Source organism: Globicephala melas, chromosome 6, assembly GCF_963455315.2.
Source record: "Globicephala melas chromosome 6, mGloMel1.2, whole genome shotgun sequence".
In the NCBI taxonomy this organism is placed as follows: domain Eukaryota; kingdom Metazoa; phylum Chordata; class Mammalia; order Artiodactyla; family Delphinidae; genus Globicephala; species Globicephala melas.
In genome coordinates, this window is record NC_083319.1 from 1,486,559 (window position 1) to 1,511,389 (window position 24,831).

Sequence of the window (24,831 nt, forward strand, 5' to 3'; positions counted from 1 at the left end):
TCAGGCCTCCTCTAGAGGGGGCAGCTATCTCCTGTTCCAAGAGCGGAAAAAGAGACCCTCAAGCTGTTCTGTGTGATGCAGAATGATGGCCAGACGGATTTGCAGCGAGACTGAACTAGAGAGTGCTCTCACCGGTCTTACTGTACATCGCCCACAGGTGTAACGCAGAGGAAATGACGCTCCTGCTGTGCAAAGCTAAGAACACCTATGAAGGGGCTACTCCACCCACAGCAGGGAAACCGCTTCTCCCTTCGGGCCTGAGACCCCCATTCCTCCGTGATGGAAGCTTTTGTACTTGTCAGCCAAAGTAGCAGTTTGGGGAGGGGGGGAGGCTTCAGGGAAGTATTTCAGTAACAGGTCACCTCAGCGTCTGAAAAAGGGAAGAGGCCCCTGGGGCTCCACACACGGGGCCATTGGTAAATTGCAGCAAACCCGGGACCCAGGCCACAGGCGGAGGGCACTTGTGCAGAAAGGAAACTTGGCTTTACAGCCGCGATCTGCTCTGAGGCCGGTTGGCTGAGCCCACAGGGGGTGACCTGGAGCACCGGGCAGGGGCCCTGCTCCTCCCCAAAGCCAGCGCAGGCCCATCCGCTGATGTGGTGAACATAGTCGCCTGATACCGGCCCTGGCCTGGCACCGGGAGCGCTGGAGATAACACGCGGAACCTGGCACCCAAAGCCGTTGCTCCCAGCCCCTACCAGGAACACGCCTCATGCCTACCCAGAGCCCCCTCCCCTCAGTCCTTGCGCCCACTGGGCCGCACAAGGCTGGGTCTCCCCTCAGTCGCTGGAGCGGACCCGAAGCAGCAGGCTACCCGTCGGTCACCGGGCGCGGTTCAAGGGCCCCTTGTGTGGCAACCGGGCTGGCAAGGGCAGCCGCGTCCTCGGCCGCCTTTGGAGCCGCGGTTTGGGGAGGGGAGCGGTGGGTTAGGGCTCGGAGGCGGTGCCCGCGGGCGGGGGAAGGCGGCCTGGCGGTGGGGACCTGCGCGGTGCCACGGCCCAGGCGACCTGCTGCGGGGATGCGGGGGCTGGGGAGGGGCGCAGGGCCACAGGCCGGAGGCCTGGCGGCAGGGCACGGGCAGCGTCGCGAGCGGGGCGGGGCGGGGCGGGGCGGGGGCGGCGCCGGGCCGGTGGCCGAGCGGCGGGTGTGGACGTCGCGGGCGGGGCGCACCTAGCCTCTTCCTCGCTCGAACCACGCTCGCCACCCCGGCCGCTCCGCCCCGCCGCCCTCGCAATAAGGGGCGCGGGCGGGTCAGGGCGAGGAGGAGGGTCGGCCGCCGCCAGCACGCGGCCGGAGCCCGGGCAGGGAGCCGGAGGCCCGCGCCGTCGGGGCTCGGGGCGCGGCCATGGAGCTCTGGCCGTGGCTGACCGCGGCGCTGCTGCTGCTGGTGCTGCTGCTGCAGCTGAGCCGCTCCGCCAGGTTCTACGCCAAGATCGGCCTGTACTGCGTGCTCTGCTTCACGGTGGCCGCGGTGGCCGCGGTCATCTGCCTGCTGCGCCACGGCGGCCGGACGGTGGAGAACATGAGGCAAGGGGGCCGGGCGGGGCGGGGAGAGACACCGAGGCGGGGGCAGCGCCGCGCGGCCGCCCGCTTCCGCTTCCCTAACTTTCCCGTGTCCTTTCCCTCCTTCCTGCCCTGCCCGCGCCTCTCCCGGGCTCTCGGACCGGCCGAGGGGAGAGAGCGGGTCGGAGAGCGCGGCTGGGGAGGCGGCCGAGGGTGGGCCGGGGTCCCCGGAGCCGGCGTCACAGTGTCCCCGCGCCCTGGCCCCGGGGCCCCGGCCAGGGGCAGGCACGGAGGGATTTAAACAGGTCTCGCCCTCGGCGCCGCGCGGGGAGTGCGGGGTGCGGGCGGCCCCGAGAGGAATGGGGCCGGGCCAAGCGGGCAGAGGCTCGGTCCTGCTTCCCCGCGGGGAGGGTGGGCCGCCCGCCGTGCACCGCCCCGCCCGGACCCGCCTCCGCTCGGGGCCTGGGGCGTCCCTCGTCTTCTCTCCGCCACCCCCTCGCGCCCACCTGCCGCGGGCGACGAGCGCACTTGTGCTCGGCACCAGGCCGGTTCCCCTTCCCTTTCCTTCCGCTTAGGAAGGTGTGGTGGCCCCACGGGGGAGGGTGGGCGCGGAGTCCTTGGGGTCCAGCTTCGGGGCGGGAAGAACGAGTGGTGGCTGGGACGCCCCCCAGAGTTGGGGAGCTTGGAGTTGCTGGGGTGAGGGGTCAGGCTGGGCTGACCAGAAGAGGCGGGGGGCCTCTCTTGGGTCAGAGGCTGGACTGGTCACGGTGGCCTGAGAGGGGGCTCCTTGCCCTTTCTCCCAGTTTCCGACTGGGAGGGTCTGTTGTTGACGTTCCTCACTGGCTTTTGCAATGATGACCCTTGGCTGTGCCTGGTGTGGGCATACTGTGGTCCCCGAGGCCCTTGCCATCCACATGCTCACAGGGCAGTGGGTGAGGGTTCCTGGCTCTCTGCCGTCCGTCCCTGTCCTTGTTCATCTGGGCGGGCTGAGCCTTCCGGGACTGGCCCACACTCAGCGGGTCCTCCGGGCCCCGTTTTCAGGAGTTCGTAGCTCCTGTGGCCCAGGAGTGGAGTGCGGCCTGAGCGTGGGGAGCCTGGTGGCTGGGCCGTGGGTCTCTAGCTCCCCGCCATGGCCCAGGCCAGCGTCCCAGGGAGTCCAGACCCCAGGGCCGGCCCACTTGTTGCCCTTCCAGCCGTCTTCTCAAGCAGCCGACCCTCTGGGGTGCGGAGGGCCTGGCCTGGGATTGGGGATCCCCTGCAGGCAGTGGGCTCACAGCCAGTCTCCATTCAGCACCCGCTGGGGACCGGCCTGGAGGGGCAGGGGGCGGGGGTGGCTGCAGGCAGCAAGGGCTGGTGGGCTCCCTGGAGGAGGTGCTGTCCTGGGTTCGGTGGGAAGCGAGGCTGGAGCAGGTTTTCAGCAGGTGACAGGCGTTCCTGGAGGCGGCCCTCCCCCTCCCTGGCTCAGTCTTATCAGGTGGCCTCTTCACAGGCGCTTCCTTGTCTTTCAAAGGCCCAACTCGCTCTTCCAGGCCTGGGCTTCAAAGCTGCTTTCTGGCGTCAGATCAGAAGTCACCAACTGCCCTTTCTGACGCGGTAGCGGGACGGGCAGGCCAGCCTGACCAGCACTTGGCGCTCCCTCCGGCCCCACCCTGCCCAGCCCGGCCCTCCAGCCTCTGCTGGCCGGCTTCCCTCAGCCCAGAGCCGGGCTTGGCCCCCAGCCTCCCCCAAGATTCCGGCCAACTGGGGCATCGTCTTCAGGACCCTGAATCGTGCTCAGGAGGAAGCTTCCTGCTGCCCTTCCCTCCCCAGGGCAGCCCCCGACTCAGGCTCTGCAGAGGGACCAGGCCAGGACATCACAGAGGTGCTGTGTCCTCCCCAGAGAGGGGCGGACCTGGGGGTCCGGGAGCCCACAGCCTCCTTCCCCTGCACCCCCAGGTCCCACGGGGCGGGTCACAGTGATGACCCCCAAGGCTCCCCAGTGATGGCAAAGAGAGGGGGTAGGGACGGGGTGCCTTGTGAACAGGAGTTCCCCAAGGCGTGCATCTGTGGGGGGCGGAGAAATGCAGAGGAAGAGGAGTGCCCTGTGCCTCTAGGCAGCCAGTCCAGGGACGGGGCCCAGGAGGACGGAAGTGGAGGTTGGGGTGCTGTGTGGACAGGCTTCAGGCCCCACCTGGGACCCCTGAGCACCGCGGGTGCCTGGCTGCTCCCCCTCCAGTCCCACCCTAACTTCCGGAAGGACTCTGCCCACCATCCTCGACACCAGCCTCTGCTTCCATCTCCTGAGCCCACACCATGCGCCGCGGATGCCTGAAGCTTGGGGACAGGGTCTATTACGTGTTCCATTTTACAGACGAGTCTGCAGAGAAGCAACGCAGGCCTCCGAGGCGGGGAGTGGGGAGATGACTGGCAGGGCCCCAGAGCTAGGACATGGGGCCCGGGCTGCAGACCCACCGAGAGTGGCTCCACAGTGCACGCTTTTCATCCTTCCTCCGTCTCCCACGGCATCAGGGGCTGGGGGCAGCGCCATGGCTGCTTTGGGGCTGGAGACTGGGCTCGGGAGAATCCCTGAGTTCCAGGAGGGGCAGCCCCACTCCACCTGCCCCCTCACTCTCCCATGTTCCCCGTGATGGGGCTCCGGGTGAGCACCCGAGGAGGCCTTTGCCATTTAGTTGCGAGTTCTGAGTGTGCAGGGCAGTGCTGGGAGCTGAGAAGCAGAGGCAGGCTTTGTTCTGACCAGGCTGTGGGCTGAGGCCAGGGACCCCTCCCAGAGTGGCCGGGTCCCGCGTTCAGGGTGAGGCTGGCGTAGCAGGTCCTGTTTCCTTGTCCCAGGGGCACGCGCCCTTATTGAACGCATTCGACAGAGAAGAGAGCGAGGCCCGGGGAAGCGGTGTGTGTTGGAACTGGGTTCCCTGCAGGATCGGGAAACCTAACAACAGTGGCCTAACCCGGGGAGTTTACTTTTTCACGCGTCACAGGCGACCAGGGCAGGCAGCCTGGGGCCACGGAAAGCTGCCGGCTCCTCTGGCCTGTGGCCCCCTCATTCTCGGGGTCCAGCATGCCACTGTTAGGGCAGGACCTCTGGGGACTGAATTGCCCACTTCTGCGTCCATCCTAGTGGCCGGGACCTGGGGGACATAGCTAGGCTGCGGGGTGGGGTGGGGGACAGGGCAGATGGAGCCCCCCACCTGCTCGAAACATCGAGGACGGGCATCACTGCAGCCAGGGGCGGGGGGCTTGTCGATGCCGGTCAGGGTTTGAACCCAGCACTGCCAGCCACTGCGTGGCCCTGGGTGGGGGGGTGGTGCGTGGATGCAGACACAGCGCTGTCGGGGAGCCGCAGCACCTGGGGGCTGGCCTGGGGCCCTGGTCTCACAGGAAAGTCTGCCCTGGCTTTGCTCGGGGTGGGATAGTGAGGGGCAGAGCCTCCCCTCTGGGTGTACTTCTGCGGGCCCAGGAAGCAGAGCTGCCGAGAGCCCTGGACACTGCTCACGGCCCCGCCTCCTTCCAGGCCCCTGGCGTTCCGCCCACTCCCGCGCCCCTCTTAACACCTCTGGGCACCCGAACAGGCTGGAGCCCCCACCTCCTGGCCCCCTCTGTGCTCCAGCTCTCGTGACACTTGGAAAACACTGCTGCTCTGCCAGGTGGCCCTCCCAGGACCTCCTGTCCCCTGAGCCGATCAATGGCTCTGTGCTGCCCTCCTGGCAGGGCCGCTCTGAGCAAACCCCATCACGCCCCTCCCTTTCCGGGGGCAAAGCCCGTGGGGTCTGGCTGAGGTCCGGTGCCTCTCGGCCGAAGCAGCTGCCAGGTCTCCCCAGAGCCACTTAGTCCGAGTCCAGGGTCTGAGGGCAGAGGTCAGCAGGTAGCTCAGACCTGACCTTGAACTGCTTGCCAGCCGCCCGGAGCAGGTGCTGTGGCCGGAGGAGGATCCTCTTGCTTTCATTTACTTTGGGTCCTTCTGTCCTGCCTGTGTCATCGCCGCCGACACAGCTGCTCTTTGCGGAGGGCTCCCAGGGTCCCGCAGGTGTCACGGGTGTTCCAGCCTCATCTTGCTCAATCCCTCCGCACCCTTCCCCTTTCACGAGTGGAAATGGAAGTTTAGGGAGGTCAAGTCCGTTGCCCAAGGTCACAGCTGGTGAGAGGGAGTCAGGGTCTGTCTGACCCTGAGCTTGGGCCGGGCTCAGGTGTCCTCGGGCGAGCACAGGTGGTCCAGGGGGACTGGCTGCCAGGAGTTCGGCCTCAGGCCCCCCAGAATCTGCAGCATTTATGCTGCTCACTTCTAGGCTGGCGGCCCCGGTCAGGGTTAAGTGGAGGGCTTCTGAGAAAGACCCAGGAAGGGCCAGGAAGTCCCCTCTGCTTAAGGGGGTGGCTGCCCCTGCGGGCACTTGGAAGGAGCCGGTCCTGGGGGCCACCTGCCTTGCTATGGAAAGCTGGCACCAATCACCTGCCTGGCAGCTGTCCGCAGTGCTTCTGGAACCTTGTGCCGTGCACTCAGCCCAGCCCTGGGCCACCTGGGCTTCAGGCGACCTTAGCTCCACCCCCAGGGGAGGCAGGACATGGAGTTCAGGGCTGGAGGGTGTGGGACACGCACGCCCCTGGCCTGCACCCGTGACCCCTGCTCTGCTCCCCGTAGGGGAGAGGAGGGAGCAGCTCCCAGACTCCGCGGCCGAGGGGCGGGGCGCTGGGGTCAGCTGGGTGTTGGGGCACAGGGGGTGTTGGCGCTCAGGATGAGGCCTGGGCTGGGCAGGCAGGGCAGCCTGGGTAGGGTGGCTGCTTTGAGCTTCCTGCTGGGAGAGGATGACAGAGCCACTTGCAGCCCTGCTGGGGGTGGGGTGGGGGCCATAGAGCCCCCCAGGGGAGGAGGGGGAGCGCTCAAAAGGAGCTCGAGACTGCACCTGACAAGCCTGCAGCCGTCACCCCGCCTCCAGCAGGCCCTCTGCTTGACACTTTTCACACATTTTTCAAAAGTCAGGTTTAGAGGTGGGCTCGGCCCATCCTGGCCTCCCTGCTGTGTGACTTTGGGCAAGTCACTTAACTCTGCTGAGCCTGGACTCCCTCACCTGGGTGTAATGAGCGTACGACCTTGTGGGGTTATTGTCTGACCGAAACCGGACAGTTAACGTCTGTCTAGGTGCAGGCGTGGCATGTAGCGTTCAGGAGGTGCTGGGCGTGGCTGTGGGGTGTCTGTCCCCGTGGTTAGGAGCGTGCTGCACTGCAGGCAACGACAGACCGGCTCTGCCTGCCTGGGCACTGGAGGGGCCTCTGCAAAGCTCCATCTGCTTCCTTCTTCTTCAAGGAAGCACTATTAAAATGATCATAGAGGGCTTCCCTGGTGGCGCAGTGGTTGAGAGTCTGCCTGCTGATGCAGGGGACACGGGTTCGTGCCCCGGTCTGGGAAGATCCCACAGGCCGTGGAGCGGCTTGGCCCGTGAGCCATGGCCGCTGAGCCTGCGCGTCCGGAGCCTGTGCTCCGCAACGGGTGAGGCCACAACAGTGAGAGGCCCGCATACTGCAAAAAAAAAAAGGATAATAGATACTTTCTCACCACTTTTACAGAAAACCTTGAAAACGTGGGACATTAGGAGAAGGAAAAGTGGGCACCCACGTGCACGCCGCCTGCAGGGAGTGACCGGTCCCCTCCCCTTGCGGAACATCCGTTGCCTCTTTCCTCTCCCGAGATGCCCCTTTCTTTCCCAGCTTCCTATACTCAGCCCGCGGCTGTGTCTTTCAGTTTGTCTGAGGGCAGTTATTTGTACATGTGTGGAGAGTTGCTCTCCCGCAGCGTGTGGGGCAGCCCTGGGCCTGTGTGTCCGTCCTGGAGCCCTTGGTGCGGGGGCTCTGCCTTGGCCTGGGCTCCCAGCCGGAGTGGGAGAGGCGGGAGACAAGCAGCAGAGCCGCTGCAGAGGGCCCCTGTTCAGCTGAGTCTTATACGCAGCATCTTCCACAGTTCAGACAAAACAAAACACAACACCTACCCGTATACAACCGACCCCTTAAATGAGATACAGAAAGAAAATCTAGGAAAGTTCTGGAGACGGATGGCTGGGGACGGCTGCATAGCAGTGTGCATGTACCTGCGCCGCTGAACCGGACACTTGTAAATGGTTTAAAATGCTGCATTTGACGTGAATTTCACCCCAATTTTTAAAAAAGAAGAAAAACGGAGCCAGCAGATGCCACTACCAGAGAGAAGCACCGTCCTTTCCAGATGTGGCCTGGGAGGGGAATGCAAACGCTATGTAGTTATTAGGAGTCAAGGGAGCAGGCCTGGCAGCAGATAAATACAGATCTTTGCTGTTTTCCTCTGCCACGGCCCTGTTTATATTACCTCTCCCCACGGGGCACGTGGAGGTGTTTTCGGATTTCCCTAATTCAGACCGCGCCTGTGCCTGCCTCACACCTGCTTTAGGACCCATTGCGGAAGAGGACTGCAAGCTCAAAGGGAGTAGGTCTGTTAAGGGCTTTTGCCACGTGCTGCTAAGCTGCCCTCCAGAAACCTCTGTGGCCTCTGACTTCTGCCAGCAGCCCTCGGGCCATTTCCTAACACCAGGCCAACACCTCCCGTTACCAGGCTTTCATCTGCCAATCTGAAGGAGGAAGACGGGGTTTCTTGTTTCAATCTGCATTTCTTTGACTGCCGGTGAGATTGCGTGTTCCCCGTGTTTATTGGACACACGCGCCCTCTCCCTGTGCCCTTCAACCCTCGAGATGACCCGAGAAGCTGTGTTTTGCAGCTGAGCTGCCCGAGGCTCCCCAGCTGAGACAGCCAGTCAGTTCTCCAGAGAGTGTCCAGCCTGGCAACCCCTGAGCCGGATGGGGACAAGCAGGAAGGTCTGGCTTGAGCTGGCCAAGGCTTACAAAGCTGAGGAAGAAGCCCTGGCTTCCAGATCGGGGAAGGCGGGCCGGTCTGACTGTGAGAGCAGCCCAGGCTCAGCTGCTTCCTGGAGCCTCAGTTTCCCCATCCGCACCACGCGGTAACGTGGGGAGCTAGGCTTTGTGAGCTGGATACGAGTCTGCCTTTCAGAGCAAAGAGGCAGACCCGACAGGGTCCACTCGTGAGGGCCTAGAGGAGACGGATCCATAGAGACGGGAAGTGGACAGTGGGGCCCGGGGCTGGGGAAGTGAGCGTTTAATGGGGACAGAGAGTCAGGGAAGATGAAAGAGTCTCAGATGAGGGAGGACGGTTGCACGACAATGTGAGTACACTTGACGCCACTCAACTTAAAACGAGTTGAGATGGTACATTTTATGTTGTGTGTATATACCACAGTTTTAAGGACCTGAGTGTGGCTTTGGGTCAAGGGCCCAGCTCTGAGTCTCTGCTCTATCGAGGGCCAGCTCTGAGCCCAGGCCCTTCCGGATACAGTGGGAAATCCCTCCCTTCCGGTCAGGACTGTGGGGAGATCAAATGACCCTGGTGTGTGCGTGCGCGCACACACATCTTCTGGGAGAAGTGGAACAGTTCTGGGTCAGGAACCCTTGGGTCACTGGGGCCCACCCTCAGCCCCCTGCCACCCACGGATGGGAAGGACGCAGGGGACCTTCCTGAGTTGCAGAGGAGTGACCTCAAGCCTCGGGCTCCGTCACCCCGAGCAAGCTGACCCCTCACGGGCACCTGTCTCTTGCCAAGTGTGTGCAGTGTTCCCACAGAGCAGGGGGCCGGGGCCTCCCTTCTCCCTGCCGGCCAGCCACCGGCAGACACCGTTCCCAGGGGCATGCCCGGTCGTGCCTGCCTGTCGAGTGTGAGAGCTGCTGGGCCGGGCCTCTCAAGGTCACGAGTGCCCAGGGCAGCCTGCTGCTGGGAGCGGGGCCCACACACATCCTGGCTCCACTGCCATCCTTATGTGACCTTGGGTGTGTCTGTGAAAGGCACTGGGGCTCTGCGCTGTAGGATGCAGGGGAGGAGTGAAAGCCTGGCCGGGCCAGTGTCCCCAGCGGTGGAGACTGGAAGCAGCCTTCAGCTCCTCGCCAAGGTCTCCGCTTGGTACCCATGCTTTCTTCCCGGTGTGGCTCTGCCTTGAGGGGACGTTCACTTCCCGTGAGTGGGGGCCCAGCCTCCTCTGCAGGGGCCTCTCCACGTCGGGTGCTTTGGTCGCTGACACGTCTGAGAAGGAAGCCAGCCCGGCCCCGGGGGCTCTCGGCCTTCAGCCCCGTCCAGCTGGGCGCCCCCCCGGCTTGTGGTGACGAGCAGGGGTGTGGGGTGAGGGCTGGGTGGCAGGTGCAGGCCTGGGAACGCAGACGTGGAAGGAGGCGCCCTCCCCACTGCCGGGCGTCCAGGCCCCCAAGGCCTTGCTCCTGTGTGACCCAACCCTCGCTGGCTGGGGTAGCAGGGGGGCAGGGAGGCACTCGCCATCCCGTTGAGGGGTTGAGGGACAGGACCTGAAGGTTCTCCGAGGGGAAGGCGAGCTCAGGGTCAGCGGCCAGCCTGCCAGGGCGGGCGTGGGGGGTCCCCGTGCTGTGTCTGTCTCTGGTCCTGCACTGGGATGACCCTGCCTAGGTCTGCAGGCGGAGCCTGAGTTACAAGGTGGGTGGTGGCCTCTGCTCACGGCCCGTCTCCCCCTCAGCATCATCAGTTGGTTCATCCGGTCCTTCAAGTACTTATACGGCCTTCGCTTTGAGGTAAAGGGCCGTCAGAAGCTGGAGGTGGACCGCCCCTGTGTCATCATTTCCAACCACCAGAGCATCCTGGACATGATGGGTAGGCCGGCTGCGGAGGGTTTGGCGGGAGGGCCGGCCCTTCCCAGTTGCCTGCGGGGAGGGGGAGGAGGGGGCATGCTGCTTCAGCTGGTGGAGGCTGGGCCCCGAAGAGCTGGCAGGTGAGGGGCAGATGCGGACCGCGGACCTGTGCCCCCCTCCAGACACAGGCCTCCAGCTGGTAACAGGAGACAAGGCTTCCTACGCCTGGCGCCGGGCTCGGGAGCCCTGCTTCAGCACCTTCCCTCTGCAGGGGAAGCTGAGGCTGAGGCCAGGTGATGCCCAGGTGGCCAGTGGGAAGGCGTGACTGGGCCCAGGCCTCTTGGAGGCCGAGGCCGAGGGCCAGCCCGCTCCTCGTCGGGGCGGTGGCCGCCTGGCTCTGAGGCTGTGCTCTGTCCCCCCGCCCCCCGCCCCGGGCTCAGGCCTCATGGAGGTCCTCCCCGGCCGCTGCGTGCAGATTGCCAAGCGCGAGCTGCTCTTCCTGGGGCCCGTGGGCCTCATCATGTACCTGGGCGGCGTTCTCTTCATCGACCGGCAGCGCTCCAGGACGGCCATGACCGTGATCTCTGATGTGGGCAAGCGCATGGTCAGGGAGAAGGTGAGCGCCTGGGGCTCGGGGCCTGCTTGGCGGCGTGAACGCTTTTGTGCTGTCGGGACAGCCCGCGAGCGTGACTCCCTTTGGCAGAAGGAAACGCGTCTGTAAACCGCATACAGAGAAGCCGGGCGCGGTGCCTCGGCCGTCGGCGGTGGTAGCGGTGGTGTTCCCGGCTGCGCGGCGGGGCTCCTTGGGGGTGGGGGCCCCCCGGGGGCGGCCCCCTGACCCGCCTCCTGTCTCCCCAACAGCTCAAAGTATGGATCTACCCCGAGGGCACGCGGAACGACAGTGGGGATCTGCTGCCTTTCAAGAAAGGTGCCTTCCACCTGGCCATCCAGGCCCAGGTACGCCAGGGCCGCAGCCAGGGGTTGGCTTAAGGCTGAAGGTGACCTCCTGGCCAGGCGAGGCCACTGGCTCTCCTGGACCACCTCCCGCTGGGCAGGCGGCAGGGCCTCCCCCCACCCAGCACCTGTCCCTGACCGGCTAAGGAGGGCAGGGCCGCTTTACCCACTCTGAGCGTTAAGGCTGGCACCTGATCCGGCCCAGCGCCAGCTAGAATGATGCTCGTGGCCACCATCCCTGTGCCTGGAGCTCCAGCACCCCGCTTCCTAGCTGGCCAGGCGAGGGGCCTGCGGAGGGAGGCTGGGGTTGGCCTCAAAGGCGGAGGCAGGAGGCCTGCTGGCTGAGCTGTCTCCAGAAGGCTGTGCCAGGCGCAGGCCCCCAGCACCCCTAGCTGGGCGGGGGCGTGGGCAGTGGCTCGGGGGGGCGGGGCCCGCGGTGTGAGGCAGGGTCCGGCCGGAGCTGGCGATGGGCCAGGATAGGTGAGCTGGGAGCCCTCCACGGGGCTTGATGCTTTTCTGGTCCTTGACTTGTAGGGACGCAGTTTGTCCTAGAGGTGTCCTGGGGTCTGGGGTGATGGCAGGAGAGGCTGGGGCACATCTGTCCTTCGGGTGGGGTCTCCTGGTAGGTGAGGGGTGCCCTGTGCTGGGGGACTTGTGTAGGGGAAGGCAGCCATCGTCTGGGGTCAGGGGAGGGGGCTTTCATCCTGCCTGATCGGAGTCAGCGGGGCAGCTGGGCAGGGGTTTGCTTTTTCTCCTGTCCTTCACCTGTGACAGGTGGCCTCTAGCACCCCCTGGTGGCCCTGAGCAAGGATGTGAGAGCCCTCCTTCCAGAAGCTGCCAGCCCGTGCCAGGCGGGTGTGGGAGCTGGAGCGTGGGGTGGAGGGGCCCCGAGCCGGCGGTGGGTGCGTGGGGATGGGGGCGTGAGCCTGGGCTCTGCCCAAGCAAGAGGAGGAGGACACCCCCGACACAGGCCTGGGACTGAGGTCACTTCCCTTCGCCGGGGTCGTGGAAGAGGAGACGGGAGATACCGAAGGAGCTTTGGGGGGCCGGGGGCAGTAAGTCTCAGCCAGGAGACCGGGCGTCGTTTGCTGTCACCCCTCTCCCCGGCCCCGGGTTGATGATTACCCCCAGGTGTCATTTCCGACATTGGCATCACCATTGGAGTCACCATTGGACTCAACGCTGGTGTCTTCCAGGAATAGCCTGCCGCCTCCCCTGGCTGGAGCTGCCCCGTCTTCCCTGGGATGGGGGAGAGGTTGGGAAGGGAGGGGCGGGCAGAAAGACCCGTTACCTCCTCCGGCTAAACTGGACAGGGCCCTGGTTAGTCTTAGGACCCCGTGAGGAATGCAGAAGTGCATTCTATGGATACGTGCCAACCCAGAAAGCCTTCCTGGAGAAGGGGATGCTTGAACGAGGGTGTACAGGATGTGCACTCTGGGCCCAGGGCGGGAAGGGCATCCGAGGCCCAGGGGTCAGTGTGTGGAAGCGCCCTGGCGCAGGATGTGGCCACAGGGACTCCTGGCACCAGCCCCAAGGTGGGGGCAGGCTGGCGGCCAGGCAGGCCTCTCCCCAGAGCTCATCCTTGGGGATCAGGCTGGGCTGGGTGAGGGCTCCGGTCCATCCTCAGGCTGCCACGTCTGCCGTCCCCAGGTGCCCATCATCCCCGTGGTTTACTCCAGCTTCTCCTCCTTCTACAACTACAAGACGAAGCTCTTCACCTCAGGTACCCCCAACCTGTGCACTCGCCGGCCCACCTGTTCTCAGTCACTGCGACACCCGTGCCCCTGAGAGAACAGTTCCCGTTTCTGGGGGGTCACTACAGACCCCTGCTACTCAGTGACCGCTTGGGGAAGGACGAAGGGAGGGAGGGGAGGGTCTAGAGTCCCAGTCTTGGGCTGTGGGGAGACTGAGGTGCCCAGAAGGTGGGCTCCGTGCCCAAGTTCACACACACAGGCCCGGGCTGTGCACACGGCCCCGGGGGCCTTGAGGTGGCCCCTTCCTGTGCCAGGGTGGGCTTCTGAGCCAGTGCATCTAGGCCTAACTCTCGGGAGCAGCAGCCTCCCGGGCACCCCCATGCCCCCCAGCCATGGAGCTTGGGACCTCCCCCCGCCCTTCCCTCCAGACCCTGCACAAGGGCACCTGGTGCCCAGGTGGGAAGTGGGGTCCAAGATAGAAGCTGCCTCTGCCCACCTCTGAGGCCCCGAGGCCGCCTGAACCGCTGTGGAGGGTGGGGGTGGGAGGGAGGGTGGGTACCTTCTGGGGGAGGAAACGTCTGGACCCTGGGTGGTCTTCACGGGGGAGCACACACTTGTCCACACCCACTGAGAACATGCTTGGGACTCGTGTGTGTGACCGTGTCGTTATTCTCCACTAAAAGCCAACCACCCGGGACCAGGGTGTCTGGGGAAGAGCCTGGCCCGGCCCCTCGGGAGGCTCTGCGGGGGAGGCTGGCGGGCAGCCGAGGAGAGGAGGGGCCCCCCCTGGAGAGCCCCTCAGGCTGCTGACGCCCCCCCCACCCCACCAGGAACCATCAAGGTGGAGGTGCTGGACGCCATCCCCACCACTGGCCTCACTATCGCTGACGTCCCCGAGCTCTTGGACACCTGCCAGCAGGCCATGAGGGCCACCTTCTTCCACGTATCCCAGCTCCCCCGGGAGAACGGGGCCCCTGCAGGGCCCGACGCCCAGGCATCCCAGTAGCCGAGGCCTGGGGCGGGGCAGGACCTGGCTAGACAATGGACAGAGCGACCCCTGCCCACCAGATATCACTGTGTCCCCTCCCACGGCTCCCCCAACTTTCCTCGGGCCCTGGAAGCAAGGGACCCCTTCCTGTCACTGGCCTCAGGTCCAGGCCCCTGATGTCCCTGCAAAGGAGAGTCACCTGGAGCCCCCCAAGCTCTGAGGGCAGGGCCTCACCCACCCTTGTGCCTTCGGGGTCTGGTGTGGGAGTGGGCCTGGGCCCCGATGGGCTGATGGGGCGGGGCCGGTCTGCCCAGCCCCCACCCTCCTGCCTGGGCTTGCGGGGCACAGAGGCTGGATCTGGGGTCCCAGCCACGGCCTGCATCAGGCTCTCGGAGAGGCGGGGCTCTGGGGGGCCAGGACGCCTAGTCTTATGCCACCTGGGCCTCAGCGCGGCCAGAAAGCAGTGTCTGTGGCCCCCACCGGCCTTGGGGAGCAAGCCTGCTGAACTGGTACTGCGCTCATCATTGTTTTATAAACGAACTCTTGGAAGTACCTGGTGAGTTGTGGTCACTGGGGGCGGGCAGGGCTGCCCTCGCTCGTCCTCCCTGGGAGGAGTGTGGAGCGCCAGCCTCCGCCCTCGGTGGGGCTCCCTGCCAGGGCCTGGGCCCACGGTCATCCTGTGATAGTTCTTCCACTGGGGGTGGCAGGCGTGCCCAGGGGTCAGGCAGGCACTTGGGAAGGAGGCTGCAGAGCTGCTCTTCGGCTGCTGGCTAGGGGTGGGGCCAGCTTGTGGCGGGGGCGGGGCGGGGCTGTCCCTGTGGCCAGCGTCACCTTCACGAAACCACCTGCTCCAGCTCCTTTTGAAGAGGGGGCACCACGACCCTGCCTAGGAGGGCCCAGGGGGCGCGCTGGCAGCCTCCTCCCTCCCAGCACGTGGTGGTCGGCCGGGGGAGGCCGGTCAGGTTCAGAATGTTCCTGCAATCCAGCCACGGACACAGCGGCTCAAGTCTTATTTTATTCTGACGATGATCAGGGCTGCCTGGTGAGCAGCACAGGGGCCAGGCCCTGGGCAGGAAGCCCTCGTACCTTCCTCAGCCGTGGGCCCACCAGGCCCCCAGAGCCGGCTGCGGGGGCGCAGGGGTCTGGCCGGGCTCTGCTCACAAGGCCAGAGTGCTGGCTGGGCTGGGGCTGGATTCGCACAGGAGGGCCCGCACTGCCCCCTCCCCACGCGGGGCGGGGGGGGGGGGCTTCCTGGTGGGAGAGGTGGCAGGGCAGGGCCCAGGGCAGGGCAGGGTGGGGCCGGTGTCCTCGGACTCTTGGTGGCCAGAGCGGGGGCCTGGGTCGGACTGTCACACCTCCTTCTTGCAAGAACCTATGGGTGGAAGGGATGGGGCTGGGGTCAGCAGTGTCCGTTCCCCACCAGCCTCCGGCCCACTCGGCCTGTGGCTGCCCCTCCCTGCACCCTCTGGCCTCTCTGGGCAGGAGATGGCCCCAGCCTCGGGGGTCCTAGGCTACCAGAGGGGGACTCTGTGGGTGGGGAGGTCACAGGGACCACGGCACTCACAGGAGCCCAGCTGCTCCTCCAGGAAGGAGATCTGCTCGCTCAGAGAGTCAATGCGGTCCAGCTGCCGGAGGGAGTGGGCCAGGAGGCTGCCCGGGTCCGGGAGCCCGTGCTCCAGGGCCCGCGAGGCCAGGCTGTGAAGCGGGGTCAGCACGAGCTGCAGCTTCTATGGGGCAGGCGGAGGGCCCGGTGGAGAAGGGCCTGTGTGACCCTGGGCCAGCCCCTCACCCTCCCTGTTCCACAAGGATTGAAGGACAATAGGGTGGCCAGCAAAGGGCACCGCCAACCCCCAGACTCAGTTCTAGCTGCAGGGCCCTGGACGTCCACCAGAGTGAGCTTCTGCGCCAGGAGACCGGGGCAGGGGGCGGCACAGACGGATGTCACACAGGCCAGCCCGGCCAATGGTCCCTGAGGCCTGGGACCCCTGGTTGGAGGAGCTAGGAGGGGTGGGCAGGGGTTGCTGAGGGGTCTCGGGCCAAGGACCCTGCGGAAAGGCCGCAGGGGCACTCTGTCCCTGCAGGGACAAAGGCGGGGGTGGGCTGGGCCGAGTCCTCGCTCTCTGTGGGGCCCCGCCCCCTCCTGTCCTGGCATCCCAGACACCGTCCGCTGCCCCTGCCCAGCATGGCGCCCAGGCCAAGGGCACCCTAGGCTGTCAGCAGCGGGGAAGCCTCCTGCCCAGGGCTCCCCCACTGAGCCCTGCCCCCATGCCGAGGCCCCCGGGTACCCCGCCCAGCCCTCACCTGCTCCAGCACGTCCACCCTTGACTGAAGCCTCTGCATTTCCTCCTTCACCTCACTGCCCACTCCTGGGGAGAGCCGGGTGCCGAGTCAGGGGGGCCGGGCTCGCATCCCGACGCGGGGCCTCCAGCCTCTGCTCCAGGTGTGGGGCGCAGCCCCGGGCACCGGGTTCCTGCCCCAGCTGTTGTGGCGAGTCCTCCCCCAACCTTGGGTCCTGGCCGTCCACCAAGGCCATCCTCCTGGTCCGGAAGGTGGCTCTGGGCAGACGCAGCCTCACCCCACCCGCCCCTCGGTGCTGGGGTCCCCGTCATGCTGAGGGGGTCCGGGCTGAGGTCCATGCCGCACTCTCGCTCTCGGCGCCGGGCTGCCAACGGCGCATTATTACTCACGGTACGAGTTTGAAGTGTCACAGCGCGTACCAAAAGTAATAATGTCCCGTCACCAGCGGAGGGAGGTGCTGTGTCTCCAGGCTGCCCAGGCAGGGACACATGGGCGCCTTCTTCCACTCTGGGCTGAGTTGAGGCCCTCCCCGCGGTCCCCGTGGGAAGCCACCACCCATCCACCCTCCAGTGCGCCCGTCACCCCCACCACCTCGGGCCCTCCCTGCCCACCCCCCAGGCGCATCAGCAAGGGGGGCAAGCGGGGAGTTTACCTGTCGCGGGGTTCGGGGCCACCCTGGGGGCCCCTCTCCCGGGCAGGCAGAGTGCCCCGTCCACAGATGGGCTGTGCCCCTCTCGGCACTGACACCAGTAACTGCCCGCGGTATTGACACAGCGCTGGGGACAGCCGCCCCTTCCAGCCCTGCACTCATCCACGTCTGTGGGAAAGGGCTGTCAGGCAGGGGCGCCCACCCTGAGCCCCCTCGAGACCCACCCATCGGTGGGCTACCCAGGACACACAGGAGGTGCCCGGAGGCCCCCTCCCCTCTGGGAGGGTGGAACCAGCCTCACCTGTCTGGCAGGTGTCGCCCTGCCATCCTGCAGGGCAGTGACAGCGGCCGGGCTGGACACAGCTCCCCCCATTCTGGCATGGTGGCTGGCATATTGCTGTGGGTGGGTGGGGAGGCCTGTCACCAACTCAGGAGGGTCCCCAGGGCCCCGCAGGGGTGGCAGCCAAGGAAGGGGTGCCGTGCCGGAGATGCTCATTCAGGTTTTGAGAGACAAGCAGCGGGTGCTTGGCCCCGGGTCTGGAGAGCGGGAGGGACCGCTCCCTCGCTGGGTTCTACTTTAACTGACCCCAGGCGCCAGGGGCCCGTACCTACTGCACAGGACCCGGGCAGCCCGCTGGTCCTCTTCCAGCCGGGGCAGCAGGCATAGCGAGGCCGGGCGGGGGCTGGCCCAGGGCTGCGGCGGTAGGCAGTCCTGTAGAGGGTCCTGCGGGATGGGTGGGGGCAGCTCAGAGGGGCCCGGCCCTCACGGGGGGGCCTCAGTGGTGCCACTGGGTCTCCTGGGCCCCGGCCGGGGCTTCCCCAGCCGCTGGCCTTCCAGGCTGGCTCCGTCCCCGTGCCCTCCAGAACCACAGGAGCCGTCTCCCCCAGCATGGACAAGGTCACCCAGGTGTGCCCCCAGAGGTCCTTTCCCCCAGGGATGGTACCTCTCACAGCACAGGCCACCTCCCCGGCCCAACCTGCTGTGCTGAGCAGGACCCCGAGGCCTGGGAGGAAGCCCGGCTGAGCCTGGCGTGGAGCAGAGGTGGCACCGCGGGGGAGAGCCTCCTGTTCTAGGGGCGGGGATCTAGGCCCTGAGGGGAGGGGCTTGCCACACCGTCTCCCATCCCCGACTAGGGAGGTCTTCAAGCACCTCAGAAAACAAAATCTTTTAAAGCCACATTCCCACAGCGGAGAACCAGAGAGGCACGCCCCTCACACTGGCACAGGCTGGGGCGTCCTAGGTGTTGGGGGCGGCAGGACCTCCATCTGTAACTGCCGGGGGCTGCCACGGGGAGAGGGTGCCCACTGGAGCCCCAAGGGCAGGGCCAGGACGAGGAAGCTTTCAGGGAGCCACGCGGGTAGGAGACTGCAGCCAGCGATGCTGGGTGGGGGTGGGAGCGCCCCCAAAGTGGAGGGGAGCAGACAGGGTGGGTGAGCCCCCTAAAATGAGGGTGGGGAGAGGATGCGCCAGATGCCCTCGTAGCAGCTGATACTTGAGGTCACAGCGGTAGCTTCCTGAGTCGGGACTGCCCAGGTTACAACAGGTGTCAGTCTCCGCCACCCACTCAGACGTGGCCTCGGCGAGTCCCTTCCCTGCTCTGGGCCTCAGTTTCCCTTCTGGGGCGCACTGCCCTCCCAGCCCCAGGGCTTGTGCGTGGCAGATGGGGCCCTGCGGCGGCAGGCGGCGCTCACCGGTAGGTGCTGCAGGCTCGGTACCCATCGCAGGTGGTGAGGAAGGGCTGGTACACACGCTGCACAAAGGACTCGGACACGGGGCCCCTGGGAGCCCCGATGACACACACCCTGCGGCTATGGGGTGATGGGGGCCAGAAAGTCAGTGGGGGGGCTCCCAGGGCTGTGACCCAGCCCCAGAACCCAAGGGAGCCGGAAAGCGGGGAAGGGGTTTCCCAGTGTCACCATGGGAAAGACCGTCGGCAGGAGCCACAGGGAAGCCTCGGCTCTGCAAACACCGGGGGCTGCCCTGGGGAGGGGCCGAGGGCTCCCCGCCGCACACCCCCACCTCCCGAGCGCCCAGAGGCCACGCCCTGGCTCACCCAGGCCGGTAGACGTGCTCGGTGCCACCCGCTGCCAGCACCAGGAACCAGAGCAGGAGCAGCTCCTGGGAGCCCCACATGGCCTGTGTTTCCGGATGGAACGGCCTTCTCCTCAGGATGGCCTGAAGCGCAAAGCACAACCCTGGAAGTCCCTCTGCAGACCCCGCCTCGAGCCCGTGCCCCTCGTGGAGACTGTCCTCTTGGCTCCGTGACACCCGCCCAGCTCACCCACTTTGTTGGGACCTCTCACCGCAGCGGCAGAGCCTCCACGGGCGGTGTCAGCTCTCCCCGCCCCCATCCCACCTGGACAGGGAGGCCGGCCCCTCACCAGCCACATACAGCCCGCCCAGGAGCCACAGAAGGGCCACGACATCCGGGGTCTGGGAACAGAAGCTGAAGCCCTCGCCTGGGGAGAGGGACACCTGGGCAGCGCTGGGCTTGGTCAAGTTCACTGGGGAAGGTGGGGGCCCAGGGCGGGCATCTGGACTACGTCTCCGTCCCCTGGCTGGGTTGGTGCCCTTCCCACAGGGCAGGGCTTGTACTCCCCGCCTCAGTCTGCAATTGGGGTGTTAGTGGCGGGGCGGAACCCCCCCCAGCTGGCTGTGCCCTTGTGGCCTTCAGTGACCTCACGTGCCAGACGGGGAGCCAGCCGTGGTGGCTTGGGGGTCCACTGGGGTGCAGGTGCCCAGCAGGCAGGGGCCACTATGGTCCTCCTCAGGGTGGGGCCGGGGCCTGCACTTAAGAGGGGGGTCACTCCCCTGCCGGGGACTAAACCGCTAGTGCAGACAGCCTCCAGGGCTCCCAAGACAGTGGCCCTACTAGGCACCCAGATGGTGGGGGGACTGGAGCAGCCCCCCCCACACGCCAGTGGAGCCGATCACCGTTCCTGCCCTGGCTGTGGATGGGAGCCGGGGAGGCCCAGAGAGGGATTCCCGGGAGCCCCCAGCCGGGAACTGATGGTCTGTGGCAAGCCCAGGGGACGGGGGCGGGGCTGCTATCTGTGTGCACAGCCAAGGGTCTGGGGAGCTGGGAGCTCTCTGCTCCCATGCTCCGGGCGCCCCATCTGAGGTTTCCCCCAGGTGGGCTGAGCCTGGCCCTGCAGGCCCCCCCGCCGCCGCCCGCGCGAAGGAAAGGGCACAGGAAGGAGATGAACTGGTGTGTGTGGTGGGGGCGGGGAGCAGAGGCTGGGTACAGTCACCTCCCTCTCTGGGACTCTGGGACTCACTTTCCTCAAAGACACCACTAGGTCTCGGAGGCCCCTCCTCTGGCTCCTCTGGTTTACGGTCAGTCCCTAAACCACCATGAGCATCACTGAGCCCCAGATGCCCGCCCAGGCCGACCCAGAGGGAGGCGACGCCACGCCTGGTCCACGCGCGGGTTCAGCTGGGTGTTCGGGCCATGCTCTTCCCACGGCACCACGCGGCCCTGGGCTGGGCAGGAAGGCAGCTGCACGAAGGCTTTCCTGCACCTCCTGTTCTCTGTCACGGGCCTGAGAGGGGAGGGCCGGGTGGCCGAGCAGGCAGAGGCTGCAGCGGGCAGCTGAGGTGTTGGACTTAGTTTTGGGGCGGCGGGGGGGGGGTGCTTCTTAGCTGTTTCTGGGCAGGGACATGTCCTGCCAGTCAGAGTTGGCTCGGAAGATGAACTCTGGGGGGAGCGCACTGTTAGACAGCGGGCCTGGTGGCGGTCCAGGCAAGAATTGAAATGGTGGGGACAGGTGGTCCTGCAGAGTGGGCCCTGGGAAGGCAGAGGTGGGCCGGGGGGCTGGCAGGGCTGGGCAGGGGCCTCCGGGTTCCGCACACCCTGAGCTCTCCCACACCGGCCACCTGGAGGGCGGTGCATTTCATGCAAATGTGACTGTCCTCCACAAACACCCACCCCAAGCACCTCCCCAACCTATCGGAAGCTGGTTAGAAAGGAAATCGTGCTTTTGAAAAGAAGAGAGTTGATTTTTGAGAGTCACGCTTTTCCCCTAGGCCAGAGGAAGCCGATGGCGCTGACCAGCCTGTGCTGGGCTGGCAGAATCCCATTTCCCTTTGCTGTAACAGCCCTGCTGGGGCGGGGAGCCCGGGCAGGGCGCTCTGTGGTACCTCCAGAACGATAAGCAATAAAGTCCCATCCCCTCTGTCTGCACGAGCCCTGCCACCACCTTCCCTCCCACCTGCCCCGGGCTGCCGCCTCGCTGACCCCACCCGGGGAGACAGTCGTTAGAGGGAGGGGCCTGACTCCACCGCAGGGCGATAGCCCTGGTTCCCCCTTCCACCGTGAGGGGTGCTTTGGACGTTTGGATGGGCGGGGGTGGATGCGGAGAGGCGGAGTGAGACTACAAGACTGATTCCCTGGGGGTGCGCCCTCTCCACCGCCCACCCCACGTCTCCCCTTCCCCCTGCACGGCCGGCTCCGTGGAGAGTGGGAGCGAGGGTGGAGTGACACGTCCCCCAGCTCCGCCACCGCAGGGTACCGCTGGCCTGGGCTGCGGGGTCCGGGGCCCGCGAGGCTCTGAGTCAGGCCCTGGGGGAGCCGCAGGGCCCGGATAGGGGGATGAGGGGCTGCGGCGCCCCACCCCTCCCCCGCCCGGGCCCACCCGCGCGGCCCGGCCCGGGTCACCTGTCACCAGCAGGGGGCGCCCTTTCCCAAGGCCGCTGGGCCCATTCTCCGGACCCAGCCGCGAGATCCGGGGCCGGGCTGGGGTTCGGGTGCCCGCGCGGCAGAGCCCGGCGCTCCCGGCCCGCTCACCTTTGGGCTCCCCGCGGTCGCCCTGCGTCGCCCCCCAGCTCCGCGCGCGGCGAGGCCCCCGCCCCCAGCCCGAACGTTGAACAGACCCCCGCCCGTGGCCGTCCCCGCGTCCCCAGCCGGGCGCCCCGCTCCCTCCACACTCACCGCCCGATCCGGGGCGCGCACGCGCCGCTGTCGCCACCGCGCAGAGGGGCCCCGGCCCCGCCCGCCCGCCAACCCCGGCCCCGCCCCTCCCGGCCCGCCCCCGGCCCGCCCCCACCCTGGGTGGGCTCCGAACGCCCGCCCGCCCCCATTGCGCAGGTTGGGAAACTGAGGCCCCGCGGCGGACGGCGCCCCGGGGGCCGTGCAGTGAGTCAGCTGGAACCGGGTCTCCTGACGCACTACCCGCCTCCGAGCGCTACTGCCCCTCCCAGCCGGCTCCCGAGGACGCAGGGCTGAGCCGGCAGCCAGGTGCCCGGAGGCCGCATGGGGAGCCCGCGCTGGCCGCGGGTAGCTAGCTCTCGACTCCCCTAGGCTGAGCGCCGACTCCCGGGGATGGCCATAGCCCCCGGGTGGCCAGCTCCCTAGGCACCGGGGGCTGGCTAAAGCTGACCGCTGCCCTGCAGCCACACGTGGGGTGGACGTCAGTGATCCCCCGGCTCATAGCCGGGACTTGCAGAGATCATACAGGTGGGGGCGGGGCTCGGCAGAGCGCCGCCGGGTCCTAGGTGCAACACCGAGCCTCCCTCCCAGCCAGTGTGCCAGGTTAGGGGGTCTGCCGGGCTCCCACCTGGTGCCCCCTTTGTTCAGGACAGTTGGGACCACCCCTGAGTGCTCTTCAGGCCTCCAAGGAGTCCCTCAAGTGCATGGGCACCACTGGGGGCTCCTGGGCCAGTCACCTCTCCTCTCCTTTCCAGGCTCCCTCTCCACATTTGCAGCATGGGCTAAAGAAGCCCCATGTGGTGGAGTGGCCAGCAGTGCCCAAGAGACAGCAGCCGGCACAGCTGGAGCCAGGTGCCCCAGCCCCTCCTCCCCGGGGGAGCCCTCACGTCTGCACCAGCGTGTTACAGCCGTTAGTGCGCGTGACACCCTGGGCCCACGCCTCTCGGCACTTTCTGCCCTGGAACTGGAGCCCAGGCCCTGTTCGCCTAAGTGCGTGTGTGTGTGTGCGCGCGCGCGCGCGTGCACACGTGTAAACCGTGCCCGGGCCCAGCCAGGACCCCTGCTGCTGCCCAGAGCATCACCTGTGGCACTCACCTGGAGAAGCAGTCTCCCTCATGCCCCAGACACTGGTGGCAGCGGTGGGGGCTGCCCTTTCCCCTCCTGTGCCGGGGTCTGCGGATCAGAGACACGGTGTGGGTTAGCGCACAGCCTTGGTCACCGTGACATCCAGGGGCTGGGGAGGGGGACGGGGCCGGCCTCCATGTGGCTGTGGGAGCTTGGCCTGCACTTGGCCTACAGATCCCCACCCCTCTGATGGCCAGAGAGGAACGGGCCTTTCAGGCCTGCCCACACCCTGTTGCCCGGGGGTCCTGAGTCCCGGGATGGAAAGCTCTGCAAAGCCCGGGGTGCTGGGAGGGCATCCTGCAGGTTCATGGGGAGGGGGGCCTCAGCTCGGGGGGCGTCCGGATCAGGCCTACTTTGGTGCACAGGAGGTAAAGGAAGGGAGGGGACACAGGAGGCTGGACAGGAACCCCTTCCTGGACCAGGGGCCCCTGGAAGCCCCTGGAAGATGACCTGAGGGTGGCTGGGTGGCGGGGGCTGGGATAACTGTGAAGTGGGGGGTGGTCCCTGGCGTGGCGGTGTTTCTCCCCCCACCCCCAACCCAAGCAGGCAGCCCCAGGCAGTAGAGAGTTAAGGGCCAGGCCCAGGGGGACTGGAGGGAGAGTTGCCCTGCCCTGTTCCCTGCCCCCATCCAGTCCCTGAAGCTGGTCACTTGACCCTTTGACCTCAGGCCTGGGCAGAAAGGGGCCTGGCGAGCTGCGTGGCTGGTCCTCGCTCCGCTGCTAAGCTGGGCGGACCGTCAGCACCTGCTTTCTCATCTGGAAAGTGGGTGTTTGTCACACAGACTGCTGGGGTGGACGTGACAACAAGACTGTCAGAGGCCAGGAAGGGCCCTGCCGCTCGGGGACCTGGGCTGCTCTGGGTGGGGGGCTCCCCTCGGCTGCAAGGGGAGCCAAGAGAGCACCCGCACTGTGCCGCACCAAGCTGTCCCCCGCCCGCCCCCGGCCAGCGCAGCAGAAGAGGGGCTCCTCCTGGGGCTGTGCTCAGTGCCCCCCACTGGCATGGCTCCTCCTGGCTCTAGATTTGGCTTTGGGGTTCCCACCCCTCCCCGGTGCCCCTCCCCGACACCCTCGGGGTGCTCTCCCACCCTTGGGGGACGATGCCCTCGGGACACGCAGGTCACAGAGAAGAGGGGCCTTACTGCCAACCCCGGGGGCTTCCCTGGGAAATCAGAGCAGACGTGGGAGGGCGTGCGAGGCGCAGCGAGGCCGCCGCGCTGGCTTCTCCGGCCAGGGGTCACAGCAGCTGCTGGGCTGCCCAGCATAAGCGTCAGTGTCGGGCAGGCCAGACCGGCATCCAGACTGTGCCACCCCAGCGGGTGCCCTTGGCCAAGGTGAGGATGGCACGGATGGGGGCATGATGCGGTGGCCCCGGCTAGCGGAGCGCAGACCCTCGGAGCTCAGCCCGCAGGTGCCCGCGGTCCACAGAGCCCGCAGAGGGGCGCTCGCCCTGCTCTCCCCCCTCCCTGCCCTCCAAGGCCGCCCCTGCCCTACCTGGTGCCGCCCCGGGGCTGGCTCGGCCATGGCCACCACTGCTGCCCCCTCAGGCCAGGGCTGGGCCCTACCCCTCGCCGGCCGCCTTGAGGCAACTCCCGAGGCCGCCTGCCTGTCCTGTCGGAGGCCTCCGTCTTGGCCATAGGGACGGTGGACTCGGGGCAGGGAGGCTCCTCCCGGAGCGAGGAAGGGCGGCTTTTTATGCTCCGTCCCCGTGTAAATCGGGGTTGGGATGGGCCCTTCCCAGCCGGACTTCCTGTGTGTGCTGTCCGCTGATAACGGGGATCTGTCAGTGAACAAACAGGAGGCCGAGGGGCGGTGGGGGGCCGCCGAGGGAGGGCCTGGGCCCAGCGGCGGGGGCAGGGGTGGGGGAGCTCTCCCCGGGGACCAGGCTCTAATCCTGAAGCAGCCAGAGACGGTGCTCGGGCCCAGCTGCAGCCTGGCTGGTGACGCTGGGGCCCAGCTGGGCCCAGTGTGTGACAGAGGACGTGGCTGGCACACAGGGCCCTCCCAGGGCCGTGGGTCCACC

General features: G+C 66.8%; 2 protein-coding genes across 9 annotated transcripts; one reads left to right on the top strand and one right to left on the bottom strand.

Moving 5' to 3' along the window:
* The first annotated feature begins 1,159 nt into the window (after positions 1-1,159).
* AGPAT2 (1-acylglycerol-3-phosphate O-acyltransferase 2) lies at positions 1,160-14,358 on the top strand. Its single transcript, XM_030838275.3, has 6 exons — positions 1,160-1,527; positions 10,065-10,198; positions 10,617-10,792; positions 11,038-11,133; positions 12,781-12,853; positions 13,655-14,358. Exons 1-6 carry the CDS (start codon positions 1,346-1,348, stop codon positions 13,828-13,830), a joined length of 837 nt encoding a protein of 278 aa, XP_030694135.1. The 5' UTR covers positions 1,160-1,345; the 3' UTR covers positions 13,831-14,358.
* Positions 14,359-14,813: 455 nt separating this feature from the next.
* EGFL7 (EGF like domain multiple 7) lies at positions 14,814-24,462 on the bottom strand. Of its 8 annotated transcripts, XM_030838273.2 has the most exons (10): positions 24,303-24,462; positions 22,783-22,860; positions 18,814-18,935; positions 18,452-18,568; positions 17,368-17,483; positions 17,061-17,156; positions 16,763-16,927; positions 16,114-16,178; positions 15,377-15,539; positions 15,027-15,184 (listed from the first exon to the last, which is right to left on the bottom strand). In XM_030838273.2, the coding sequence occupies exons 3-10, from the start codon at positions 18,891-18,893 to the stop codon at positions 15,162-15,164; spliced, it is 825 nt and encodes a 274-aa protein (XP_030694133.1). In that variant the 5' UTR covers positions 18,894-18,935; positions 22,783-22,860; positions 24,303-24,462; the 3' UTR covers positions 15,027-15,161. The 8 variants fall into 8 exon arrangements, with proteins under 8 accessions (XP_030694130.2, XP_030694134.2, XP_060156120.1 ...); XM_030838270.2 differs by lacking the exon at positions 15,377-15,539 and having other exon boundaries at positions 14,814-15,184; XM_030838274.2 differs by lacking the exons at positions 15,377-15,539; positions 18,452-18,568 and having other exon boundaries at positions 14,814-15,184.
* Between the last annotated feature and the right edge of the window lie 369 nt (positions 24,463-24,831).